We start from the raw sequence: 27,512 nt of genomic DNA, 5'->3' as shown, positions 1-27,512 counted from the left end.
TGTTTTCCTTAGTGGGGCAATGAGAGGTTCAAGTGTTGGCAATTATCCCATAAAAGTAGGAAAGTTTCCAAATGTCCTTTACCAGTTAAAACACATAATGAAACCTGCATCATTAAAAAAAAGACAAGATGAGAGAAAAATACCCTGGTGATAAAACTTACAGGGAAGTTAATTGTGGTCCATAAAAATGATGAATCAGACAAATATCAAATTGCAAACCCTTTTTTCACGGCGCATACAAAGAAAATGACTGTCCTTAAAAAATGCTGAATCAGCTCCAGATGGTGGCATGAGGAGCCAAAAGAAACAAAAGTTAGGAATCACAGAGCAGCGACGGCATCTTAAGGATAATGACTAAATGCAAAGGCAAGCACATGACTAAGATTGATTTAGACCAAGATAATAGTAGAAAGTGCCAGAATGTACACAGAGCCATACAAGCTCATTGGATGACAAACCTCAAGTCCTGCTGTACCAAAAAGACAATGGAGTCTATTTAAAGACCAGCTTTCAACACTAGGTTCTACTTATGTGCACAGTTTTAGTGTACTGCCCTCAGACGGTTTGAGGTCACTGGTCCCTGTCACCTTCCACACATTTCACATTTGGACTTCTCCCCCCCCCTCCGCTCGTCCGACAGCTGGTGCTGACGTGTCAGATCAGAGAGGAGGAGAGAGGCAGGCTCACAAAAAGCACACATGCATCATCAGTAACAGTTTTCTGCAGCTGCACAGATAATGACAAAAATCAATGGGAAGGACGTGAACGCAGCAATAAAAACAATAAAAAAACACACCTCACGGTCGGATTAATACTGTCATGGCAAAGAAAATCACAAAACTGAAAAAATGAATTTGGTCCTGAAGAAGACTGACTGTGTATGTAGAGGACAGAGACAAATGGTTTTAGTTAAAAGTTGATCTGTGGCTGTGATTGTCAGTTTTTTTTTTTTTTGCTTTATAAGTCTCTCAATCAAAATGGGAACAATGAAGGAAATATACACCAAGCAAAAATTTACTTTGGCACCAGGGAAGACAATGAGGAGTCATTTCATGAAACCGATTTTATGCTGAACTTTTCCAGCTGCGATAAAACTAAACTCCCAGTAGATCCATCTATGGCCTTCATGGATGCTTTCAGGGAAATGCTGTACATATGGAATGATCCGATTTGTCTGGAGAGAAATTTGTACAACTGTTAAGTCTTGGCAAAAGAGGTTTGAAAAAGCGGGGATTCAATTTAAGAACTAAATATCTGCTGCGCTCTACACAGCCCTTCAGCACTTTAAAAATCTTTTTTTTTTTTGGTTTCAAAAGACACAGCTACAAAAAAAACAAAACATAAATGCCACAATGTGTTTCTGAGCCAGCACACTGAAATCAGCCTCTCCGGTGTCAGGTCGGGTCCAGTCTTGGGATGGTCAGCGCGTCTGTCCAGATGCAGCTCTGCTACTCTGGCTGCTCGTTCAGCTCCATGTCGGACACCAGGATGTTCTTCTCGGTTTGCTCGGTAAGGCTGGAGTTGGTGCGGCTGTAGCGGGCTCCTTCGTAGGACCCCCGTGACCCGACTGTTCGCCGACGGTACAAGTAGATCACACCGACGATCAGCACCACCAGCACCAGGCCCGTCACTATGACGACAATCAGGGTTGGTAGATGGTCGCCATCCGCTAGTTGTAGACAGAAGATAGAAATCTTGATTAGCATACATGCAGCTGATTCACTTTTGTGGTAAACATACATGATACGTTTCAAGTGCACACATTAACATGGCAGCTGATATTCACACTTACATGTTACAGCTGAGGTTTCAGCACCTGCAAACAGAAGAAGGGAGAGTGAATTAATCGCTTTTAATTGTACTTCCACTTCCCTAAACATTACAATCCATTCAAGGTTTTTCACTTCTCTATAAGCCAACATGGATCATTATCCTCAATGAACATTGTCAGCATACATGAAACCTTGAAAACAATTAAATTTTCTCTAGTTTCATTGCTGAATAGTTTGCACTCAAACTCAACAGACTCAAAAGACTCAATTCAAATGACTTGTGTGTGCTTACTGCGTGGCTGTTTGCAGATGACTCCGTGTGTGCGGTTTCTGCAGGAGCCCGGCTTCCACAGGCCGCTGTTGCTCTGGATCCAGAAGCAGGAATTAGGAGACAGAACAGAGAAGGCGAGGTCGTGCGCTTCCCAGTTGGTGTATGACATCTCTGTTTCCTCACTCCACACTAGACCTCTACCTGCAGCGGGAAAACAAGCACACACAGTCAGAGAAGTAAACAGTCTCTAGCAGGGTTTGAATTAGGTGGGATTGGGTAGGTCTGAGCCCCCTTGATTCAGACTCAGACCCCCACAAAAGAGGTAAAAACAACAGTTTGAGGGGTTGAAACGTTGATATATTTTTCTGACCCGGAATTGTTAATATTACAATATATTTCCCATATTCATGCCTGAAAGAATCTTCTCATACAATTTCCGACACCTCTGAAGTGGACCATACCATTTCTTAACCTTGACGTTAGTTGAACACACATGTTCTCAAATCTCAGTCAACATGCATAGAGCAGACACTAGGCAGTAGCAGTAGCTAACTATCTAGCTTGTTTAATACACTTTACTTACTCTTAATTAGTTTCTGAATTAGATTGTGTTAAGGATCTACAGATAAACGCTAATGTTAACCAGGTATGTTTCAGGGCATTTCACTCAAATTACGTAACAGTGTGATAATAATGCTGTTTAAATACATTTTTCCAAGATACTGCACCATTTATTTGACATGAGAGAAACTATCTAGCTCAGGTTTCCTCTCCTTAATTAATTCTTTCATGATTGGAAACATGGAAAATTATCTGCGAGCAGAGCAAGATAATTTTACTAAAACTGGCATCAAATTAATAAGTTTGGATTTAACTTTTTAAAAGTTCAAGGTTAGTAAGTCTGCTGCTGTGGAGAGAGATGGGAAGGACTGTGTGTGTGTGTGTGTGTGTGTGTGTGCGTGTGTGTGTGTGTGTATGCATGTGTGTGTGTGTGTGTGTGTGTGTGTGTGTGTGTGTGTGTGCGTGCATGCGTGCATGTGAGAGAGAGGCTGGACCTTTCACACTGATGCCCAGCCAAGCTCCATGTGCCTGTTCTGCATAGCTCTGGATGTGCTCCCACACAAATCCGTTCTCAGTCTCATCCAGGATAGAGAGAAGTTCTGCTCCCACTAGAGGAGAGAAAAAGAGAGAAACAGACAGAGATGGAACAAAACAGGATTGATCATGTAGCGAGATTCAGCAATGGTGCAGCAGGCTCAATGAAACACTTCTAAATTTAGACATATTGATGCATTTGGTCAATTGTGTTTGCAGTCGAGAAGGTCAGAAGTGTTTCAATTGGTTTTCAATTCAGTGTCATGAGCTGTACAAACCTGCAGCACAGCAGGAGTATCAGCACAGTCTGACCAGTGTAGGTGTGTGTACCTTTTTTACAGGACATGCGTGCATCCTGCTGCAGTTTAAGACTTTGCAGGTTGAAGGTGTAACAGTGGTTTCTGAAAGGCACCCACGACCACTCTCCCAGAGAGTGGGGGCAGATGCCAGGGTAGCTCCACTGGTGAACCACAGGCTCATCTGGCAGGGAGAACAACAACAGGGATTAACTCATTTTAATATAACTCCAAGATGAAACAGGGAAAATTAATGAGGGAATATTAATAAAAGTTTAGGTTTTTACAAGATGTTTGTACACACCACAGCATTCTGCATGTGAATAACCGTCTGGTGAACATACAAACATGCTGTATATCGCTATTATACTGCACACACATACCACTAATCTGACAGATAGCAGCCTCCAGTTTAGCATCACAGGGCGTCATAGTCCACTGCCCAGTAGTAGTCATGTGACCGCATCCAGCCATCTGATTGGGCTCCCCATCTTTCCAGTTCGAATATGACACTTCCTCTTCTCCTAGCCAGGTGAAGCTCCGTCCCTGAAAACATAATAAAAATAATAAGTTGCACATCACTGCCTGATGTAGCCTGGAAAACACTGTTGTATTGTCACTGTTGTGATTCTAGTGATGAATTAAAGGTCCTATATTTTACACTTTCCCTGTGTTTTACTTGAGGTGATGATCCATAAAAAACATATTTGTTGTTTAAGAACCAAAAACCATGAGTGTAGTTTCACAACTTCTCTCTCAGGCTTCTCTCGGGAGCTCTAGTAACAACAGCTCGGTGGTCTGACTGGTTTCTGAACGATCTAACAAAAATATAGCAGATTTCAGGTAAACACTCTGAGAAACCAAATCCTGCAAGGTTGGATGGTGGGTCCAGGTGGGCGGGGCTTCGAGCATGTGTGAGAGCCGTGACTGCTTTGTTATGACATCACAAAGTTACAGAAGTTCTGACAGCTCGTTTTAAGGGCTTAGTTTCTGAATACATTTCTCTGAGGACTGAGGGCTTTGATACTTTCACAGTATTAATATCAAACCTAGACCTGCTTTATAATCACAAAAAGACATGGACATCTTCAGTATGGGACCTTTAAAAAAAGCTATTCTGTAAGTTAATAGGCTCACTCCGTAGTTGTAGAGAGCAACCCAGGCTGGCCGGTGCAGGCTGTTGATCAGCAGCGTGAGGTAAGCCTGCTGGTAAGGATCCTTCACTGTGGCTAGAGTCCCATTCAAAGATTCGCACAGGTGCAGAGCGCCAGTCCAGTCCAGGCGCTTCTCCACCACCCGGTACGTCACTCCACCAAGATCCAGAGGCTTTGACAGGGAGGCAGGAATCAGGGTGGGTGCTGGAGGGAGACCTTGGTCTGACAACACAACAAATATTTAATCTAAGTCAACACACTACTGTTTGTGGTGCAAGAGATCTCCACTTTTAAAGCACACATTGTTGTGGTTGTAATTGAATGTCGCACCTTGATGCCTTTGACAAATGAAGCCATTGCTTTCCATCTCACAGGCACGGGAAGCCCACATGCCGGTATTCTTCTGTGGGTTCCCATGAATCATCACCACACAGTTTCCCTGAGAGGCGACAGTGACATCATCAGAACAGGAAGAAGATCGAGGACAACACCATGACATGAGTGGCGATTGGTGGGTGTTGTGAATACCCGGGTCTTGTTGTGGTGTGGTCCGCTGTTGTCGAGTGGCTCTCCAGGGGCCCAGTTGGTGTAACTGAGCAGGCTAGTCTTGGCCCACTGGAAATGACCTTTAGAGTCTGAGGTCAAACCCACCCAAAGGTCAACACTGGCATTGTTGAGCAGGGTGGTGACAAAGGCTGTGAGGAGGAGAATCCATTGCATGACAGGCATGTGGGTTGAGAGACATATCAATATCAATAGGCAATCAATCCCTATGAAAATACAATGTAGTATAACACACTACTTCCATCTGATGCTGCTGACAGGGACAGATAAAACAAATTTACCTTCTAAATATAATTAGACCTAAAAAAAAAAAAAAAAAAAAAAGCAATCTACATTCAAGTGGAAAAGTAACTTCACAAACTTAAATTAGGTCAACCCTCAACCATCCATCCTCCACCCTCCCTCTACTTGTGACTGTATGCCAGCTGTAATCTGGTGTAATTACCTTGCTCCAGATGATTGGACACCACTGCCAGTACACCTCCCTGTGTCTCACATTTCAACTTGGATGCAGACCATGTGACCCGGTATGACTGATCAAACACCCTGAAACACTGCAGAAACAGCAGCACGGCACAGGTTAGGTTTGATCAGGTTGAGTTAAGACAGCAAAGGTTGCATGAAATAAAACCTTAGGTACTTACAGTTCAGTTCAGTCACTGCCTGTCTGGAACTGTTTATTTATTTGATGCACTTATAAAAACTTACATGTTAAATACACTATAAAAATCCTGGTGCGTTGTAGCTCTACCTTATGCTGATAGGAAGCCCATCCGTCCGGACAGCCTGCAGGTGGGTGGGGGGATGATGGTGTTGGAGGAATGGTCCCTGTGACATTCACTCTCTTGCAGATGTAGGGCAGGTCAGAGTGGCATTTTTGATCAGCCCAGTCCGCTGTTTGGAAGTAAAAAACACCAAGCTCACGTAAGTGCAATGCATTTGATTTAGTCTCTTGCAGCTGTCTTATTCCGCCTCTTTTTACCTTTGCTGGCGGACATCTGGACACATTTGCGATCACGGCTGAGTGGGTGGGGCCTCCCAAGAGCCCAGGACACGTAATTGAGCACAGAGTGGTCAGACCAGCGGAAACGGCCGTCGTTATCGTAGGTATGAAGCCCGAGCCACCAGTTGTCACCTTCCACTTTCTCCATCTGAACGTGGGAGGGTAACGGAACGAAAAAGCCTGTCATGACTACAGAGTCCTTTAAACATACAAGGCTTCTCTATAGAAAAGTAATACTGCATATTTGTACCAAAGTGTCACTGTAAATACACAGTAATACAATCCTAGACTGGAGTTACACAGCTTGGTTGCTATGCAGAACACAGACGCCACAATTAGTGCTGACTTTCACATACAAGTTTGTGCTTGTTGAGTATACTTCATGGCTTTCCCCAGATAAAGCTGGGCTGCTCGTTAAGACCATCGTAATCAATTGCATTTTTGGATTAAATCATTTTGATAAAGTGTTCAGTGCCTTGCGTAAAGTGTTGGCCAGGAAAGCCTCTTCCTCAGCTGAGTGGACGGAAGCCAGCGAAGACTCAAACCACGAGCAAATCCTCTGGGCCTGGTCCCAAGTGGTGCGGTGGTCAAAAAATTTATACTCAGCCTCCTGGAAGGCAATCCACTCTGGTGAACTGGTTCCTGACCAACCATGGTGAGACGTAAAAGGAAGGTTTTAATATATACACTCAGGAGATAATTTCAGTGTGTTGAGAGGTAAAGCTGAAAGCTAAGAAAATAACACCTACCTTCAGAGACTTCTGGTTCCTTCTCAACACTACCTAAAAAACACATAAACAGGGTAAAGGTGTATTAATGACATATAAATGCCCCAAACATGAGATATAGGTGGAAAAAGCACAAATTAGAAAATCAAAAACAGATGTAGAATTTAAGTATGTCCAGGACTAATGTACCAATCCAACCCACAGAACCTTTTAACACAGCCCAAAGAAAAGGTCCAGTGCAGTTGTACCTCTGGGGATCTTGCAGATCCAGTCTAACTCAGACTCGCAGTGCATGGCCAGCCAGGTCATAGTGCCCAAGTCTGCTGCAGCACACTGCCGAATGTTGTAGTAGTAGCGGCCAAAGTTCTGGTACGTGAACTGAGACACAAACAGAGATGAACAAATTCTGTTTCAAGCATTTTTGAAATTCAGAATCAGCTGGTACACAGTTAAGTTATAACTTTTGGACCAGGTATCATTTTCATTACTCACAGCCAGTCCGTCACTCCACTTCCAGCTGCCACCATTGTCCATCGGGTTCCTGCGGTTCAGTCCAATCCAAAACCAGTGCTGCTCATGGTCCTCAGATTCCCTGTGGAACACATCATCATCACCATCATCATCATCATCATCATCATCATCATCATCATCACCATCACCATCAATATCACCATCATCACTATCATCATCATCATCATCACCATAACTACAACCATAACCATCATCATCACCATAACTACAACCATCATCATCATCATCATCATCACCATAACTATAACCATAACCATCATCATCACCATCACCATAACTACAACCATCATCATCATCATCATCATCACCATAACTACAACCATAACCATAACCACCATCATCATCGTCATCATCATCATCATCATCATCATCACCATAACCATCATCATCATCACCATAACTATAACCATCATCATCATCATCATCATCATCATCACCATCACCATCATCATCACCATAACTATAACCATAACCATCATCATCATTATCATCATCATCACCATAACTATAACCATCATCATCATCATCATCATCACCATAACTACAAACATCATCATCATCATCATCACCATAACTACAACCATAACCATCATCATCACCATAACCATAACCATCATCATCATCATCACCATAACTATAACCATCATCATTATCACCATAACTATAACCATAACCATAACCATCATCACCATAACCATCATCTTCATCATCATTATCATCACCATAACTACAACCATAACCATCATCATCATCACCATAACTACAACCATAACCATCATCATCATCATCACCATAACTACAACCATAACCATCATCATCAGCATCATCATCACCATAACTACAACCATAACCATCATCATCACCACATATCAGCTGGTCAGAGGTGCACACCTACCCGAAGGCCTCATGGAGGATCTGCAGAATAAAGTGCTCCTCGTCAGGGCCACTGATGCTCAGCAGGTTGGCTCCATGTCTCTGGCAGAACAGGTGAGCCTGCAGCCAGCTCAGCTTCTGCTCCAGCTGGGGGAAATGAAACACCTGCACACAGGTAGTGCTGACATGTAATTATAGTCTAATTACAAATGGTGTAAAGCAAGCAGTCCTAGCATTACTATTACTGCTGTTCTTACCATTAGTAATAAAAAATTAGCATTCCTACTTTTTTTTTTAGGAATTACCATTCCTGAAAGCTATCCAGAACTAAAAGATGGCACTAAATGCTTGGTCAGAAAATTCTCCTTCTGCTTAAGCCAAATAAAACATGAAAATACCCACTGATTATCTTTAAAAATGTATCGCAGCAAGGCTGAAAACAGGACACTTAAGTCATGAGAAGTTGACATAAGAAGGCACAGGACAGCGAAGTAAAGTGTGACTGAAGTTAAAAAGACACTTCCAGCAGAGTGCTGATGGTGTGAGATGTTTCTGGGATGAACCTTGTAGCAGTAGCGTAGGTTAATGTTGCTCTTCCAGCCAGTGGGACAGGAGCCGCTGAGACTCGGGGTGGGCTGAGGGACGGGGGGCTCGGGGCTCAGAGACGTGTCCTGGTTCTGTCGGCAAATGAATTTCGCCTTCGATGACGCACACTCCCTCACCTCCCACAGACCTGTTGCGAAGCCTGTCACCATGGAAACACAGCCGCCGTGGACGTTGACTGAAATAGATACAGGGTGAAACGTAGGTGAGCGGAGAGAGAGGGAGAGAGAGAGAGAGAGAGAGGCTGCACTGATGAAATGTGTGGAAATAGATGATGATGATGATGTGGAGGAAGAGAAATGACTGCCCGGGCTCTATTCCTCGAAACTGCCTTATGTATCATAGTTTCAAAAAATGTGTGTGTGTACTCCAGTGGAGGCTGGTGTGATGGACTCATTTTATTTCACTATATAAAAGATTTACAGATGAGATTTATAAAATGCTGCATGTAAGACCTTTAGATTCTTTTGTCCTTTTTTTCTTCTTCCCCCTGAAACTTTATGTTACTGTCACAGGTTCATCCCCAAGACAGTAGGCTATAGTGAGTCTTTCTACTTCAACTCAGCCTCAGGTGCATTTTGGGGGATTATGAGTATGAGTACTAACAAGTGTCAATACTCGAAATAATGTCATATGACAAAAACCTTCAGAAAAAGTTAAAAAATGTCAGTGTTTAACCAGCCAACCCAACTAAAGTAAGATACTAGAGCTATAATCCGTACAGAGGTCAGGCAGTCCATATCTTTGGATCTATCGAGCCACAGGACTCGCCCCCACAACTGGGTTTTGAATATGTCTGAAGGTCTGGTTTAGAAATTATGGCTACTGTGAATCCAAAATCCACAATAGCCTACATTTCAAAAAGGAGAATCCTCCTGTTTGCTGCTTCATTCCTGTGCTGCTGCCGTGACAGTTTGTTGGAAGACAAAACTATGACACTTCCAGTAACCATCTCCTCAACAGGTCTAATTTTGATTCATTAAGTAAAAAATCAGAACATAAGTCTGTTGTCTGGTTTTGACTGCTGCTGATAATTTTCTTACATAGTCAGATTGTCAGCCAGTCAAAGCTGCCATTGAGTCAAATCAGGACATTCAGGATGATGCTCTGAATCTGTGTTTATGCAAAAAAAAAAAAAAAAAAGAAAAGAAACATCTGGGAACAATCCAGCTTCTTCTTTTCGGATTAAATCCAAAACTGGCTCTGGTTCAGAATACAACTCATGATTTGGGCAATTGAAAATCTCCAGCTATAGATTAGATGAAACTTTAATAATCCCCTCAGGGAAGTGAACTCATCATGGCAACAAGGACAAAGACATGGATACACAATGGAGGGAAGATACTGTAACAACCAATAAATAAAACACAATAAAAACGCTGTAAAAGATATAAAAGAGTAGAGCAGAATCAGGTAGACCAAAATAAAAACCTTATGTACTTATGCAGTTTGAGCTCCAGGTGGTATTAAATCTGATTTCTCTTTCACTCAATAATTTACATCCATTAAAACTGACAAACCACAAACATGACAGTCTATTTTTTTTTTTTTTCTACCAATAAGTTACTTTCGTTCATTCACTAACTCATTTCAGCATGACGTGTCATGACCTACTTGGCTGGTCTCGATTCCAGTTGGTGTAGGACACTTCATCGCCGCTGAGCCACTGGAAAGAGCCGGGGTTGTTCTGCTCGCGGAGGCCGATCCAGAAGGAATCTCCAGAGCGATCGAACAACAGGCTGTTGGCGAAGGCCTGCTCGAACCTGTGAAGGTTTAAAGGGGCTTATAGGAGCGGTAGCAGTGACCGAACACGCTGTCATGTCTTTGAATTGCTGCAAGGGAACAGTTGTGAATGTGTGTGTGTGTGTGTGTGTGTGTGTGAAGGTATGTGTTTGTTGCTGCGCATTACCTATTTGTAATGGTAACAAGGGCGGCTCCATGGTCCTCACAGGATTTCTTGGCCTCATCAAAGGTGAGCAGATCTTCTCCCACCCAGTAACAAGCTGGACTGTGCCATTTCCAACCCTGAGAGGAGAGAAGGAGAGAGGGGAGGGGAGGGGGAGAAGAGAAGAGAAGAGAAGAAAGGAGAAGAGAAGAGAAAAAAGGAGAAGAGCAGACAAGAAAGGAGAAGAGAAGACAAGAAAGGAGAAGAGAGGAGAAGAAAGGAGAAGAGAAGAGAAGACAAGAAAGGAGAAGAGAAAAGAAGAAAGGAGAAGAGAAGAAAGGAGAAAAGAAGAGAAGAGAAGAAAGGAGAAGAGCAGACAAGAAAAGAAAAGAGAAGAGAAGACAAGAAAGGAGAAGAGAAAAGAAGAAAGGAGAGGAGAAGAGAAGACAAGGAGAAAAGAAGGGAACAGAAGAAAGGAGAAGAGCAGACAAGAAAGGAGAAGAGAAAAAAGAGATGAAAAAAACCCTAAAAAAGAAACCTATGAAAGAGTGGAAATTTCTACCGAGGCTGAGCAACTCTTTAAATTTTCAAATTCAATCATTTGAAATCCGGATCCGTATGTGCATCAAAATACACATGAGAACATGCTCATGCAGATTGTCAGATAATGTTTTGTGTTTGGAGGGACGGCGCAAAATCTGCAGTGAGTCAGACTCATGACTCCTGGGTTAAACTGTGAAAATGTTTCAGTAACACCGCTCGCTTAGGCCAACAACAAACTGGAACAGTTCAGGGAAAATAGAGCATCAAATAACATAGAACTTTTTTTCAGGCAGAGGCATTATTCGTTCCACTTCAAACAGTAATCACTTTATTCATCTGCCCTTAAACATCCACTAAATTTCAGTCGCATCTATGAAGCACTTTTAAACAAATTCTACTAACTAGCACAGACAAACAAGACCTGAAACTCCCTCGCAGAGGTATCTCAGAAAACAATCTATCAGTCAAAACAGAAAGAAGTCCGACTTTATCCCAGAGGGCAGAATAAAAAAAGAATCTATGCATGCAGAAGTAACTTTTCCTTGGCTTCAGTCCCTGCTGCCAGCTCATGTAGCGTAGTTGCGGATGTGTACAGACGCAGAGAGCAGCCAAATCACACAGGGTCACGAGGGGCGAGGTATTGCGCAAAAAATGACAAGTGCGAGACAGTTTGTATACAGCTCTGTGTGAATGAGCTCAACCTCTGGCTTTTTGCGCAACCACGTTTGGCATCGACGACGGAAACCAAAGCAATTAAACATGTAGGAGAGGCTTGATCCGTTGAAACTCACATCTCCTTAACATTCGTCTTTATTTTCTGTCTTACAGTCAAAACATGAAGCATCTGCTGACTGACAGCTTATTACCCTAACGTGACAATAATAGAAGTATTTCTCCTTGTGTGTGGTAATGTTATCAAATGCCACACCTGATTTCACCAGTATGACTATTCAACCACATACCCTCAATTTGTCTACTGCCATCGTATTTTACGTCTCTCTTGGTCAGATCAGTTGGTACGCGCCAAACTCGGTCACATGAACGGCTAATGCTCCTTGTACCCAAGGTAAAGTCTGAATTTGGGAAGACTGTATTTGGAGCCAATGCCCCAGACACATGGAAAAAGCTACAGAGCAGAAATGGATAGTTTTATAAGCTATCCACTTTTTAGGAACAACATCATAAACCTTCCCAAAACAGCATGCAGTTGTTTCAGCTGATGAGACTGTCTGCTGAGACTGTGTTTTATAATCTTGGCATCTTATATGTTTTAAATTTCCCTTGTGTATTATTTTTATTACAATTTTGTAATTTCATTGTTTGTTATTTAAAGTGTGTTGTAAAGTCTTTTTGGACTGTCTGTTCATGAATTGTTTTGGTTTTTTATGTACATTCAGGTCTCTCTTGGAAATGAGATTTCTATCTCAGTGGGATTCACCGGAGTAAATAAAGGTTAAATGGATATACTGAGTTTTCATAGTGGAAATATTCCCACAATTGAAGCTTCTTTTCTTGTATTAGCAAATCAGCCTCGTCTTTCCTCTAGAAAGTGCCTCCAAAATTTGTAATTTCCAATCCAAAAAACATCTGAACATCTGGCGTATATCTATCTTCAAACAGTTAAATAATCACAAAAATGAAGACAGGATCCCAGAGAGTTCACATTTTCAATTATTTCAGCCCACACCCCCCTTGTGGCTGAGGGGCCTCAGCAGCTGCTTACACCCGAGGCTGCCACTGACATTAGCAATCAGTGCTTTCTCATCCCGCTGTTTAATCACACATGAAGCAACCGAACACTATCTTTGGAAAGAGAAAGCAAAGAAAGTAGAGGGTGTGAGGAGTTGCTGCTCCAGTGAGTGAGTAAAATGGCAACATTACAGTAATGAGCAATCCATTAGGTTTTTTTGAGAGATGAGCTCAGCGCCGGATGGGGTAAATGGTTCGGGGGATTCGTGTGGTGTAACGTTGCTGAAACGGTCAGCGGGCTCTCTGACGCTGTTGTTTCACATGTTGCGTGAGAGTGAGATCATCTGCTCGAAACAAAGCCGCACTGCCACGGGGGCCCTGCAGCGTGTGCCAGGCCAAATGACCCCTGACACATTACCACCCATAATGCCTCCTCCCTCCTCCCACCTCCCACCTCCCACGGAGACGGGCTGAGATTCATTACACCAAACAAATGGTCCGTCCATACAGAGACGTTTGTTGAATGTAACAGCTGAGAACCAGCGAGACCCTCCACTTTCAGATCATTTGCATCGTAAATCAACGCACACGCAAAAATATAGCGGCGCTGAAGGGCACAGAGGCATACAGACACACACTATGATAATCCCCTGTGTCACACACACTGTATATTTTCAGCAATGGTCAGGTAGGGACAGGTCAGGTATGAGAGGCTGTGTGGTTTCATTGGGAGAGAATTATGAAGTGTGAAATCAAAGAGCTGTGGATGGACCTTCCAGATGTGATTCAATTCCACATGTGGGTATGAGCATCGGGCGTGACATCGCATATTAATGCTGTTTGGACTGTGTACACTTGCTGAATGAAGATTAGAAAACATAATGTGTGTTGTGTTCACCTTGTTTTGGCCTTGGAAAACTATGTGTTAAGCCAAAAGAGAGAGAGAGTGTGTGTGTGTGTGTGTGTGTGTGTGTGTGTGTGTGTGTGTGTGTGTGTGTGTGTGTGTGTGTGTGTGTGTGTGTGTGTGTGTGTATGTCCAGAGCTGGGTGAGCGATGAAGGGGAGCTCTGGGAAAAGGGGGACAAAGATGAAGGAATGGCTGAAATATTTAAAAATAATAATTATGCTTCCTGTAACACTACAGACCATCAGCCGCAGTAAGAGCACTGAAATGCAGCAGGAGATTTGAATATGAGTCTTTATGGCGTAAAAAAAGGTCAAGGGAAAAGTGAGGCACCGAATGCAACGAGAGAAAAGGAGTAATACTTGTTTGCAGTCTTGGTGCTGTGGCTTCCCGTCACTCTTTGTTCCTGGTTTCTTGCAGATGGAGGGCAGGGTCATATTGCAAGGGCTGTCGTCCCAGCGGCCCTCCTGCACATGTAAAGCAAGGCACAAACAGACAGAGAGAGAGAGCACAGCTGTTAAATATATACAAATGGAGGAGAATCGTTGACAGTGAGAGTCCTTTACTGTGAGGTGAACGAGGCCCTGGGGGCTTCGGGGGTCAGCTCGAGGGTGCGGGGGGGGGGTCACTCACAGATCCCCAGATGGAGACACAATCTTCTTGGGTGTTGCGGAAGTTATTGGGTTCAAAGGGGTGCCAGTAGGTGAAGATGACGGGTGTGTGGTCGGTCCACTGGAAGTCCATTTGCATGTCAGTGTCATGGAGCCCTATCCATAGTTGGTCGATGTCTGACAGAGGACACAGATTGGACAGTCGGGTTAGGAGGACAAGAAAGAAACAGTATCCAACTATGACCTTCATATAAAATTCTCACATTTTCCATCAGGTTCAATAATTAAGCTGGAGCTGGATCCATGACCTAAAAATTAGTTTCCTCACTTCATGTGCTGTTTTTCAGCTCAGGACAAGTCTGGTTTCCATGACAGCTGAGCTGAAGATATGGGCAAATAATGTAATGTAGGAAAACAGCTGGAAACCATCACTTAATACAGTTAATATTTATCAGTAAACATATCCAAATCTATCAGGAAGCTTTTTTAATTCCATTTTTTTGATATTGCACAGCTGAAATATTGGTGTGTTTGTTCCACTGAGCTTCATGTACAAACTGAACAAGAGAATTTAAAGAGCGCTGTGGTAGATTTGAGTGTGTGAACTCTTTGTGAACCTGCTGCACTTCAAAATCAGTTACATGCACTCCTGTTCTTTCTTTTTGTTCTTGGTTGAGCGTGATGTTTTCTTTTTTCCTCTACATTTATACAGAAAAACATCAAAATCCCCGTCGAGAGTATATCTGTGAAAATGTACATTCATTTATTCCTTTGATTCAACGATGAGTGGGAACCCCAGAGGCACAGGAAAAGAAAGCAGGTTAACAGAAGGCCAGTTTAAGGTTGAAATACGAGTTTGATGTGTCAGGAACAATGATTAAACAAAGACAAAGTGAATGATGAATATGATTTGTGAGGGTTTTCGTTTCATTTCTGGCTCCTGACAGCAGTGCAATTCAGAGGGAAAGTTACAGAACTATGAAAAAAAAAAAAAAAGAATAAATCACCTCTCTTCAAGTTGCGCAGGATGAACTCCAGCTCAGGCAGGGTGTGGATGCTGATCAGGTTGGCCTCCATCTTCTGACAGGTTTTCTGAGCTGTATCCCAATCAGTCTTCTCTGAAGTCAGCTTGTAGCAGCCAGCCTGGAAGGCCTGCCAGCCCACATCACACTCATACTTCTCATCATCTGCCCACGAGTCTGTGGGAGCAAAAAGACAAAACCGTGTGGCATGACTGTAGCTGCTGTACTTCCCTTTGATGGACTAAGGCCTGTACACTGACCTGTAGTGAAGGGGTCCAGAGTGGCATTGGGCCTCTTCTTACAGACATATGGCAGAGCAACAGAACAATCGCGGTTCTGCCAACGACCCGATGACTCAGTCCTGATCACGGCGCAGTTCTCCTCCTCAGCGTGGTTTGGCTGGTCTGAGGATGACAGTAAGAAATGTAAACCTCTACAGAACATCACTAATGTCAAGACGCCCTTGTTCGAGGCACTTAACCCCTCAAATATTCTGGTGGTCAACAGTAAAAGACTGTGGCTGCACTAGACGGCTGCCAAGTGTGTGTTTGAACTCCGAGCAGAGCGTTGCTAAAAATGAAGAAAGCGTGCTCATTCAGCCTTCTGTGGGAAATAAAAAAAATATCATGCTTTAAGTTTATAAAAGAAAGGGGGGGGGAGGTTGATTTGGTTTTAAAGGCTAACCTTGCTCCCAGTTGAGATATTTAAGAGGCGAGGAGTCGGCCCACTGCCAGCCTCCGTTGATGTCCAGGTCATTGAGGCCGATCCACAAAGAAGCACTGTAGCCAGTCAGTAAACCTGCAACAGCAGCACAACACCTTCCTCAGATGCTATAAAACATGACATGAGCAAAGTCAGTCGGCTTTCTCTGTGTACAACACAAGGAAACACTCAATACTGTGCCTCCACTTACACCTCACAGCCTCTCCGGTCAGCCATGATTTGAACTGTCAACATGCGGCTGGGTAAATGGCAGAATAGTTGTGTATGAATTGCCTAAGCGTGGCCTGATATTGGCAGCGGGGGCACAACACCCCAGAAAATCAATTATTCCTGTTGGGAGAGTGAATGAGCAAACCAAACAGTCTGTGTTTGCCAGTAAGGCATTATGCTGCACAGCACATTTCAGTGCTATTGATTTTTCTTTTTTCTTTTTATTCGTCATAGGTAAGCTAAGAAACAAAGACTGTGACAGACATGGTAACATAGCCTCCTTTTTAAAGGTGTTATTGTGGAGTTTACTACAGTCACTGTTTCTGACATGAGAGCTGAGGCTGAATTTGAACCTATGAGACGAGTGTGAAAATCAAGCAACAACCTCCTGCTTTTGAGTCTTTTTGAATGTCATATTGCACCGCAGGAAAAAAGCAAAATCAAGCAGCACTCTCCAGGGCTGAGAAATCAAGCCGACACTGAAGTAACAAAAAACTGCAGTTCCTCGAATGGCCACTTGAGTCTGGCTCCAAACACGAGTCAATCCTCATAGACTCTGTTAAAATGTCCAACTTCACAGCAGAAATAAACATGTTTACAGCCGGGTACATACAACAGTTTAAACCTTCATAAAAATATAAACAGGTGAGTTAAAAATCCATCCTCCTCGTACAGTTGTGATGAAGGAGGAAATTAGCTATAGAGACCAAAAGTTATGTATAATTGAGGGTGTGTCGCTTTGAGTGACAGGTGGGTGAGCGTATGATTGCCACAAACTGGCATGCACCGAAGTCTCAGCTCCACACCCGCCCCACCTCTTTCCCGATTGTTGGATTAGTCGGGAGTTAGGGGCGGAGTCAGGCATTGCCAAAATGGCGACCGTGGAGCAGCCCACTCTGAGCTTCAAAACCGTTCTTCAGAGTGATGCCACGGAGGCTACGTCCATCTTTATTTACAGTTAATGGTGAAAATCTCAAAATAAAGAAAAACCCTATTTTTTTTCTACCTTTGAACAGCAGTGTGTAAAGCAGTAGTTTAACTGTTTGCTCATTATTGATTGATTTGGGCTTGCTGCATGTTTCTGAGGCTTTATTTACTGATGTATTGTGTTCAGATAAACTGTGTCTATATACAGTGATTAAGTGTTATGTCGAGGACCAGTTAATAGGTAATAACAACCAGTGTAAATGATTATATGAAGACTTTATCACAACAGAAAAAAAAATGCATTTAAGTAGCTTCAGCAGGAGTGGACATCTCTTCACGTAAAAGTACATTGACTTTACCATTGATGTAGGTCTGCTCATGTAGCTTGGTGATGCTCAGCAGGTCTGCCCCCTGCTGCTGGCAACTGATCCGAGCCTCGCTCCATGACAGCGTAGCCTGGAAGTTAAACTGGTAACAGCTGTCTGTCAGCGGATCAGTATCCCAGAATGTCTCGCAGCCGCCGCCTGACAGTGAGGGGAAGAGAGAAAGATAAGGGGCCAGTTAGGCCAGAGGAGAACGCAGGAGGCAACAAGAGTTAAGTGGGAGGAAACTGTGGGGAGGCTGACTGAGTTTCTGGCAACGTTTCCAGTGAGCTGAGTGGTTTAAACAACACCGTGCTGAACTTGCAAAGTGATGACTCACTCTTGACCGGGCAAAACCCCCATCGCTCGTCCTTGCCATAGTCGAAGGTGGTGGCGCACCAGAGGTGACCATCCTCACGCCCGATGCTGGTGCAGCTGTGGAACCACTGGCCGTCATACAGGAAGGGCAGGTAGCAGGAGCGGCCGTGAGAGTTCCCCTGGATCGTATAGATCTCTGGCAAAGAGCAAAGAGAGGGGAGCCTTTAAACCCCCGCATGCGGCAGCAGAGCTGTGCCTGGCGTGTGTTGTCTAAAGTCAAGGCTGCACACTGCGCTGAACTCAAATACCTTATCTGTTTTCTCAGAAACTTGTGTAATCAAACAGAGGGTGGAAATAGAGGATGATGTTCCAGTCAAAACAACAAAGTCCAATAGTGGTCAGCAGAGGGAAGAGTAAACAAATAAAAACAGCTGTTATTAGGAAAACTACGTAGCTTTTATGGTGAACTTTACGTGAAAACAGAATCAACAGCTATGGACTTAGAGAAAAACTGAAATGTTTATTCTCCAAAGCAAAGATGTTGAAGTGATAAAATGCAGTTTTTAAGCCAGTTTAATTAATAATCTGTATCTGATTTCTGCAGTTTGACAAAATGCCCTGAGGTTGCCGTTCTACAGGAGTCTCTACTTTCCACCAGTCTAGTATGGTGTGAAGAAAAGGGCAACAGTGAGAGAGAGAGAGAGAGAAAGAGAGAGAGAGAGAGAGAGAGAGAGAGAGGGAGAGAGAGGGAGAGAGGGAGAGGCTGGATCTGTAGTGTTACCAAAACAAGTTAGGCCAATGGAAAGTAGGGCAGACATGTTAAACGAGTGAGGAAAAGATTTCTGAAGCTCCCTCCCTGACTTCCCTCTTCTCCACTCCACTGCTGTCTGGCTTCAGTGGAGCTGCTTCGCCGGCTGACTAATGTCAGAGGTATTCTCCTCTCCAGCAGCAAGTTGACTTCACAAAGAAACTTGTGAAGATCGGCACTTGAAAGTTAAAAAATGTCAATGCAACCTAATTCCCTTGCCATAAAAAAAAACAAAAAAACCAGGAGACTTAGGAGAGGAAGGATGAAGAAGAAAGTAAAGCGGAGATTTTCTGGTCTTACGTTCATGTCAGAACTGGTTTTAATTGCAGTTGAGCAGAGCCTGTTAACTACAGACTCCTACGTGAGCGGCACAGTGCAGTCTGTCAACAACCAACTGTGACATTTGATATTGGTAAGAGCGGCACTGACGGCGGAAATGAGGCTTAGCTGCAAACCACCCTGGTCGGATTTAATCGGGACTGAAAACTATATATAAATAGAACTATACTTGAGGGAAGGGACGACTCTGCGTGTTTACTGCAGTTTACAAACACCGGCTATGTTTTCCTTGGCTTTCTGACTGGCAGACAGCCACTTGTCCTAAAAGATTCCCTAAAAGCAACCATTTGATCAGATACAGCTGTGGCATCCACAACAGCGGGTCTGTCCGCCGCACTGAGGCAGCAAAACATACAGTGGAGGAGCAACTGGGTCACTACAGCTGGGGAGATGAGAATGAGTTGCAGACTCTTTGAATGGGCGCAACATCTGTGATCTCATCTCTGATTTTTCGTATATCATTGTAGTCATTATTTATTTCTAAATAGTTTTGTCTTGTTTTATTTCTAGGTTCCTCCATCTTTGGATTAATGAATGCGATCACCTCCCTGTATAATAGAAATTCATTTACAGACTTGATTAGCCAAGTACGACACATTAAGTGTGTGTATCTTGTATGTTTGTATGTATCCATCGTGTTTTCTATATAAAATTAAACGTTGCTCAAGATTAATGGTTTGAAAAGTGAAGGTACTTTGCATGAGAATGAATGGCAAGAGGTAAAGACTCTACATCAGTCTGAAGCAGCCTTGCCATTAAGATGGGAACTACTTTGATTATGCTTACCGCGATATGTCTTAGCACACAGGTCCTGCACACCACCATACACAGTCCATTTGAGATTGGAGGGGGGGGCGGTTGAGGAGGAGTTCCAAATCGAGGGCGAGGGAAGGTAGTTGTTGAGGTTGTCCAGCATCTGGCCACAGCTCCAGGTCCAGCGCACTCTGGGCGGCTCGCGGTCACAGGTGTACACACCCAGAGGAGACCTGTCCGACCTGGAGGTGAAGTTACCCGTGGTCACGCCCAGGCAGAGCGAGGAGCCCAGGTTGAACAGGCGCCCGCGGGTCACCCACTTCCAGCGCTGGTTGGCTTCCTCACAGGAGGCTGACAGGATGAGGGAGTGATCCTGCACCCCCAGGCACCCTCGGGTGCCCTCATGGAAGAAAGCAAAGTCGTCAGAGTCCAGCGGCGCTGTGCAGAGAGAGGGAAACAACGGCATAAGTCGATCGTGCTGATGAAAACAGGATCCCATGTTGGCAGCTAGTGTGGCAAGAGATGAGGTCAGGGCCCGGATCAATATCTCCAATAATAGATGCAGTGCTGGGTTATATCGACTCTGAGTCCCTCCTGTGTAATACACATCAGTGGTATTAATCCTCTAATAATCCTGTAATAATCCTACAATCCTGTACAAACATTATATGACAGGGGTCTCAGCAGGAACTAATTTAAATGACATGCAGTTAACTGTGAAAAGTGCTTGCACATGTTTTTAATGCAAGGTTAGCAATTACAGTCGAAGTATTTCACCAGGTCTCAAGAATTCACCCTGTTTAACCTGGACTGGCCTCTCTCCCTGTTCAGTCTGAGGTGTCTGGGTCTCCTGGTTGTGACCACAGAGAGAGAGCAGCTGTTGGTGCATTTGGGGAATAAATATATAATGACACTTATCACGGGTCTCTGTAGAGTGACTCACACGTGTAACTGAACGTGTTAACAGGTCTAAATTTGATTAATATGACGAAACTGTAATGATCCTCGGGGGGTGAAATGGGGAAGTGTTTTCAGTCTGCTGACTTCTCACTACTGTACACTGATTTCTTTATAGGCTTCACTGCAGTACGATTCTCCGAGGAGCTGTATCTGTTTGCAAGGTGTTACCCACAGAGCCCTACATTATTCTCATACACATCTCCTAAATCCAAAATGAATAAAATGTTAACAAAAAAGAAAGAGTCCCTGAAAAAAATTTTAAAAATTAAAAAAACGTGTTGAACTTAACACATCCAGAGCAGAGGCTGGACGCCAGACGCAGTGACTGGAATTTCGGGAACAAAAACCCAACACCCTTTCTCCAAAAAAACTGTGTGGTTTTGCTTCACTTCTGTTTTTCTTTTTCTTTTTTTCTTGAAGGATTTAGAGATTGGAAACCAAGAAGCCAGGACTGTGAATGTGCTGGTGTGTGGTAGCGAACGTGTGTGAAGGTGGGAGAAAGAAGAAAGACAAAGATATGCATGTTAGGAGTGTAGGAGTGACTCTAAATTAAAACTGCTTAAAAAAAAAAAAAAAAAAAAACATATCCCCAAAATACACATGAATCTCTTCTCTGAGACCTGAGCTTCAGAGGAGAGACAGCAAGAGAGCCTCAGCATTCCTCCTTCGGCGGGCTCCTGTGAGAGGCCAGGAAGTGGGGTAGGTGGGAAAGATCACTGGGCATTTGGTTGAAAAACACGACTCTCACATGTGGAGACTTGAGCCCGCTTGAATCCCTCGTTTCCCCCTACCTCTCAGCTCAAACGCTCTGCACCTCCTGTGCTGCCTTTATGGACACAGAGACAATGGAGTCTCATGAAGAGCCCCATAAAAATCCCTGTAATCTGGAGGAGACGACCGACACGCCCCTTTTCTCTTGCACTCTGGCTCTGTGGTTTGGTTTCTCAGAAGCAGTGTTAGCTCATTCGGTCGGTAGCAAACACAGTAACAGAGCGGTTCAGCATAAGTTTGAAAGCGCTGTGTGTGTAATCAGATATAATCACCACCCTGATCTTTTTATACAGCCATCCATCTTACAGTGAGCAACACCCAGCTGTTGGGCCTGTTCTCTACCGGTTCATTGTTTTAATCATGAAAGAGTCGAATCAGAGTGGGTGTGTTGTCTAACAGGGACACCAAATCCTTTAAATCCTGTTCGGAGAGCTTCAAAACAAACTATAACCTACTGTAACAGAAAAAACATCTCAGTTGCTCCTGTGACAAAACTATCTTTCCATGAGGCTGTTACTCTGGATCATTCATCCAGAGCTGGATGAAATATTAAAAAAATGCAAGCAAAGACTTGTTTCTGTGGAAAATCACTGTGTGGTGGATCCATTGAGTCCAAATGTTTCAAGGCAACCACATCACTGATCTCACAACACCTTCTCGAGTTCTCTTCAGCTCAGATTAAAAAGCTAACAATTCACTTCATTATTGATAATCATCAGAAAATAGTGAAAACTTTTCTATCAGTTTTTTGTCTGCCCGGCATCATCAATATATCAGAAACTGATACATTTTCAGTTTATTGTCACAGAACACAAAGAAAACCAAGTCGATTGATGAGTTGATTGATCAGCTAATCGCTTCAGCTCTTAAAATCACAGAGAACATGTTGCGTTGGCCCTCAGTGTCGTTCATTTCAACCATCTAGGACAAAATTTCTCTCCATGTGATCTCTGTCACAACAACCAATAAAATCCCATCGCAAGTAAAAACCATGTTGATACTTGTTTAGCTGGAGTTACATAAGGCTGACTGGTCCACCAGGCGACACGCACACATGCTAATAAATCTCCATTGTGTCATTTTCACAATGGGAATGAAATTTCTAGAAACAGACCACAGAGTCGGCTTCACTGGAGCCCGTGGGAAGATTTTCACACCAGACCAATCCCAGAAAAAAAAAAAAAACAGCAATACATTGTGTGTGTGTGTTTGAGTCCACTTCAGTGTGTGAATATAAACTCAATAATAATATGGTGACAATATGAGAAGTTCCAAGCAAAAAGCTACAGAGCCGCTAGAGGACCTGAGGCTGGAGCTCCAGACAGCAAGAGGCGAATTCAAAAAGAAGTTTTAATTCCAGTCTGGAGGGGACACGACGGGATGTTTGATGTGAGAAAACTCTCGGGCAATCAGAGAGAGTGCAGAATTCCAGATTAACTTTAAGCCATTGAGCCCTGTGAAAGCTAAGCCACAACAGCTCTCCTGCTGTGATCTCATCCTCTTCTTTGCCCTGTCACCCCTTTTTTCAACGCTGGAGACAGTTTCCTGCTGAAGAGAGAGAGAGACAGAGAGAGAGAGAGAGAGAAAGAGAGGCTGAAAAACTCAAGGCCAAGAACAACCGGCGATGCTCGCCAAGAGAGGCAGATATTCCCAGAACCTCCACCTCCTCAATACGGTCATGTGTTGGACCAGGTTTGAGGACAGTACTGAGGAATGTAACTGATTAATCGATAGCAAGTTTTTGCTTGAGATATTGTGTGAGCACAACAAACTTCTCGGTGTCTGTTTGGTGGATGAGTGTGACTCATTTCCAGGTAATTAAAACTAAATAGATTTTTCCATCCATTTGTTTTTCTTAACATATATCTAAAGATCTGAACTGAAGTATGAGCAGAAGGGGGTTTCCATAACATTTTACTATTTTGACAGATGTCTGAGATAAGGGGAAAAAAAGCTGTTTAACCGGCCAGTGTGATAAAATTGCAACCAACAAATAGGCAGGAAATTCCAGCCTGCTGTGTTTGTTTCTTTGGTGTTTTATGGTGGTCCGGCCTCTGAGGCAACACAAGCTGAGGATAGGTTTTTACCTCATCCAAGAAGCACGGGAGAGGAGACGGAGAGGGTCCATCGGAGGAAATGGCATATTTGCATTTTGCAGCCACACTCAGAAACAGAGCTAACTGGAACATTTGGGGAAAGTGCACCTCAAATTCAGAAACCGCAGCGAGAGTAAGTGCACGCTGTTGAAACTTTCCATCGCTCCCACACTCCTGCACAGTGTAATGGAGGTAACGACGGATCACACTGCAGGTAATCAGAAGCGAGGTCAGAGATACATGCAAATCAGCGGTTAAGCTGGAGCAGTGCTGAATCAGAGCAGTGTGAGATAATGATCAACTTACTGTCTGGGTTCTTAAGAACAACACAGCAGCTGAAGAGCCACTATCATCCCACAGAGTTTGAATCTTAAGTCTTATGCTCGAATAGACTCCGTCCTGTTGCAGTTCTGTCAGTCATGAAGCAGGGAAAAATATCTGAATCGCCCATGAACGATCCTGAGTATCATCACTGCCACAGTTCATCTTTCCTCTACTGTTTGCGACACACATATCAAGGTGACGAGACGCTGTGCAGGACAAGACCAAAACTAATTTCTTTTTAATATCACACAGTGCAAGGAAGTTCATGACAACACGCTGAGCTGCTCCAGATCAAACGATATTTTCACTGTTAAACTCTGGCGGGTGGAAAGTGAAAAACAATTCACGTAACAAATCCAGAGAGACAACATTTCATAAAACAAATCAACAATTCCTTCTATCCTGTCGCATCTCATCTGTTTGCTCTCAGAGTGATTGAAAGGAGATTCTCAACTTCAGCAACAGGGGAAATCTGACAGCAGATGAGTGCAAGTCATTTTCTCTTTTTTTTAAATTAAGAAAGTCGGCCTCGGCAAAGAGAGCAACAGATTATTTAGGTTGTGTTGGGTGTAAACACACATAATGTCAGTATTTTAATCAAACAAAAATGAGGTAAATTAATTGACGGTGTCCTGGGCCTCATGTGATGATACATGAAAACACATTGTAGTAATTTAGTAAAAGGAGTAAATTAAAAATAGATTATAAAACAGGTGGTTAATCACTTTCCATACGTCTGTCTGTGTTATAGTGGCCAAAGACCCAGGTTTTACAATATTCAGCCAACAATTAAATTATTTAATACTGACTACTTATATTCTCTTTCTATATATCTGATTATCCATGATGAAAAAGAAACCATGCAACCACTTCATAATCTCATTCACTGTCAGCGCAGCAGAAAAGTCACTGACAGGAGAGTGAAGTTGATGAACTCTGACTTCCAAGCAAAAGCAGTGGGAATAATAATTATCTGGCCATAACACAAAAGGTTAATTGATCATATGATTATAAAAGAAAACGTCAATCTAAACGTCAATCTAATCTGTACAGCAAAACATTGTTAGGGTGGGTTTACCCTACACACCATCCCATAACATGTAATGGAGTGGTAGCTGTTCAGGACTGGACTGAACGTGTTAATTGCAGCCTGTAACAGGATGTAAAGGTCACGTCTGCCCTCAGGTTGCCCAGTGAAGCGTCACACCGCGTCACTTGTACGGTGCTGCCTCAAAATAACAACTCATCCGGCACAAACATAGAACACAAAGCGGAAAAAGTGCGTTGCTTTGCGGCTTTAGATCAACTTTATGCATAAATTCAAATCACAATAGAGAAAGTAAAGCCTGCAGCCCCCCCTGACTCCCTCCCTCCCCCTCCCTCCTCCCCCCCGTTTCTCTCCACATCTGTTTCCACTCACTGCTCGGACTTTTGGTTCGTGGCATACCAAGGCACCAACAATACGCACAAAACAGCTCTCACTAATTGCTTTCTAATGCATTTTTCTGACTAGAAGTCGGTGCAAAGACAAAATCATGCACCACAGGTTTGAAGTCCGCCCGTCTTTTTTTCGACTTTTGCGTGAATGAAACGAAGCGAGAGTTGTGATTTTCCTCACCTGAAACGCTCCTCTTCAGTTCCAGACTAAAGATGAATAAATATAAAGTGCATTTGTAAAGTACAAGTTGCCGATTTGTCCATGTTCCTCTTGATTCCTTGTGTCGGTGACGCTCGTTGCCTTGCATGCTCACAACTAGACTACAACACACGCACACATAGACTCACACACTCTGTCTCACACACACACGTTGCAAAAACAGACCCAAGGGAGGGAAAAAAGTGACGCCCGAGAAGCAACGGGCCGAGGGTTTTACTTTGAGGACGGATGATGCAGAGTTGGTGGCGAGTTTGGCCGCTAGAGCTCCGTCTGCCTCACAGTCAGATGAGACTGAAATGAATGGAGCAGCGTCAACAGTGTGTGTGTGTGTGTGTGTGTGTGTGTGTCAGTGTTTTTGTGGTTCCCAACATGAGGTCCAGGGACCTCTGGAGGCCCACAGAGCTAAGCCAGTTCAACTCAGTTTGTCTGTCTGTGAGTTTCCTGGCTTCACTGAGCCTTACAATGTCTAAGGAGAGATGACACATGAACAGCAGTGTATAATCACAGAGGTAGAAAACATTAAAAAGTTGTAGAAACACTAGATAAAACTCCCAGATATTAAAAGTGAGGCTTTGTAATAGATGTCTTTTTGTCTGGGGAGGACCAAGCTGTGCTGCCGGGGGAAGGCGGCTAGCTGGCCCCCAGTGGGCTCAACTGTATTTTCTTTTGTGACAAACCTCTACATGGGAGAGGTGGAAGGCAGAGCCCTGAACTCTTTCAGAAGAACAGCACCACTGGTTCAGATATGTGGGCGGCATGGGTCAAAATTAAAAACCCAGGAAATGCAGGCCTCAGCAGAACGCATCCACTCGGTGCACAGAAACATCGAGTTCATGTGAGAGGATGTCAGAAACAGCAGAACCCTGCAACACTGAGCTGATGATGTGCCAGTAAAATAAAGTGTCCAACAACATCTTCATTCCATTTGAGTCAGAAAACAATAATTGAATGGGAAACATTCATCCACTATACCAGACTAATTTTCAAATTTAAGCTAATTAAATGAGCACATGTTAAATTTTAAAGGGGGGAGGCGGTTAGCTTTCCCCCCAGTGGGCAATGTGCCCAGCCAGAAAGCTACTGTCTGCACGTCCTGTTTACTGTTCACCCGATTTACTGAATTGTTACACAGGTAAGAGCGGTCTCTGCATTTGTTTGTTCCCCAGTTTACTCTTCTTATGCTGTTGTTCGTATTACTTTGGCAAAGACTTGACGGGGTCTGGGCCGAGAGATTCGGCTGAAGTGCGGTCCAACTGGTGGTCCGGGTCCAATAACCAACAAGTCCACCGGGAGAAGGGTGGGGTGACACATATTTTAAGGCTCTCCTTTCGGTCTCTAACTGTAGAGGAGAGAGCTGCATGTTCCCAAATACTGACCACTCTGTTCCGGGGCACAGGAAGAAGAAATGTAAATTCTTAAAAGGGTTGGTTTCTCCTTTAAATGCACAACCCATGATTATAATATAGTTTTTCATCCTAAAAGTATCTGGTGCAGAAAAATAACAGACTAAAATGATAAATATTAAAGTCATGATCGAAGCCTGTTGGGGATCTTATTCAAATGATCATGTGAACTCGAAAACTTTATTCTCCACACATGTATGTGTTCTAGGATTTCACTGGACTTGACTTCATGAATATGAGCAAAGCAGAGGAAGCAGTCAGCTGGTTCCATTTCAAAGTATTTAATCTTTTGCTGGAGTTAGTCACAGTTGAGTATGA

General features: G+C 43.5%; 1 protein-coding gene across 1 annotated transcript; it reads right to left on the bottom strand.

Moving 5' to 3' along the window:
* Positions 1 to 853: 853 nt before the first annotated feature.
* On the bottom strand, positions 854 to 26,071 carry mrc2 (mannose receptor, C type 2). The gene is made up of 29 exons (XM_056401794.1): positions 25,753 to 26,071; positions 20,017 to 20,421; positions 18,106 to 18,279; positions 17,763 to 17,927; positions 16,228 to 16,341; positions 15,804 to 15,947; positions 15,529 to 15,720; positions 14,544 to 14,698; positions 14,273 to 14,377; positions 10,800 to 10,915; positions 10,505 to 10,653; positions 8,851 to 9,068; positions 8,310 to 8,452; positions 7,376 to 7,475; positions 7,132 to 7,261; positions 6,905 to 6,937; positions 6,631 to 6,797; positions 6,135 to 6,303; positions 5,904 to 6,046; positions 5,598 to 5,706; positions 5,117 to 5,283; positions 4,919 to 5,027; positions 4,572 to 4,810; positions 3,818 to 3,980; positions 3,469 to 3,618; positions 3,099 to 3,212; positions 2,065 to 2,244; positions 1,793 to 1,816; positions 854 to 1,669 (listed from the first exon to the last, which is right to left on the bottom strand). Exons 1-29 carry the CDS (start codon positions 25,877 to 25,879, stop codon positions 1,449 to 1,451), a joined length of 4,425 nt encoding a protein of 1,474 aa, XP_056257769.1. The 5' UTR covers positions 25,880 to 26,071; the 3' UTR covers positions 854 to 1,448.
* Positions 26,072 to 27,512: the final 1,441 nt, after the last annotated feature.

Source organism: Seriola aureovittata, chromosome 17 (assembly GCF_021018895.1).
Source record: "Seriola aureovittata isolate HTS-2021-v1 ecotype China chromosome 17, ASM2101889v1, whole genome shotgun sequence".
Taxonomy (NCBI): Eukaryota; Metazoa; Chordata; class Actinopteri; order Carangiformes; family Carangidae; genus Seriola; species Seriola aureovittata.
The sequence above is the reverse complement of the archived record's forward strand: the minus strand, read 5'-3'. Positions and strand labels throughout refer to the sequence as shown.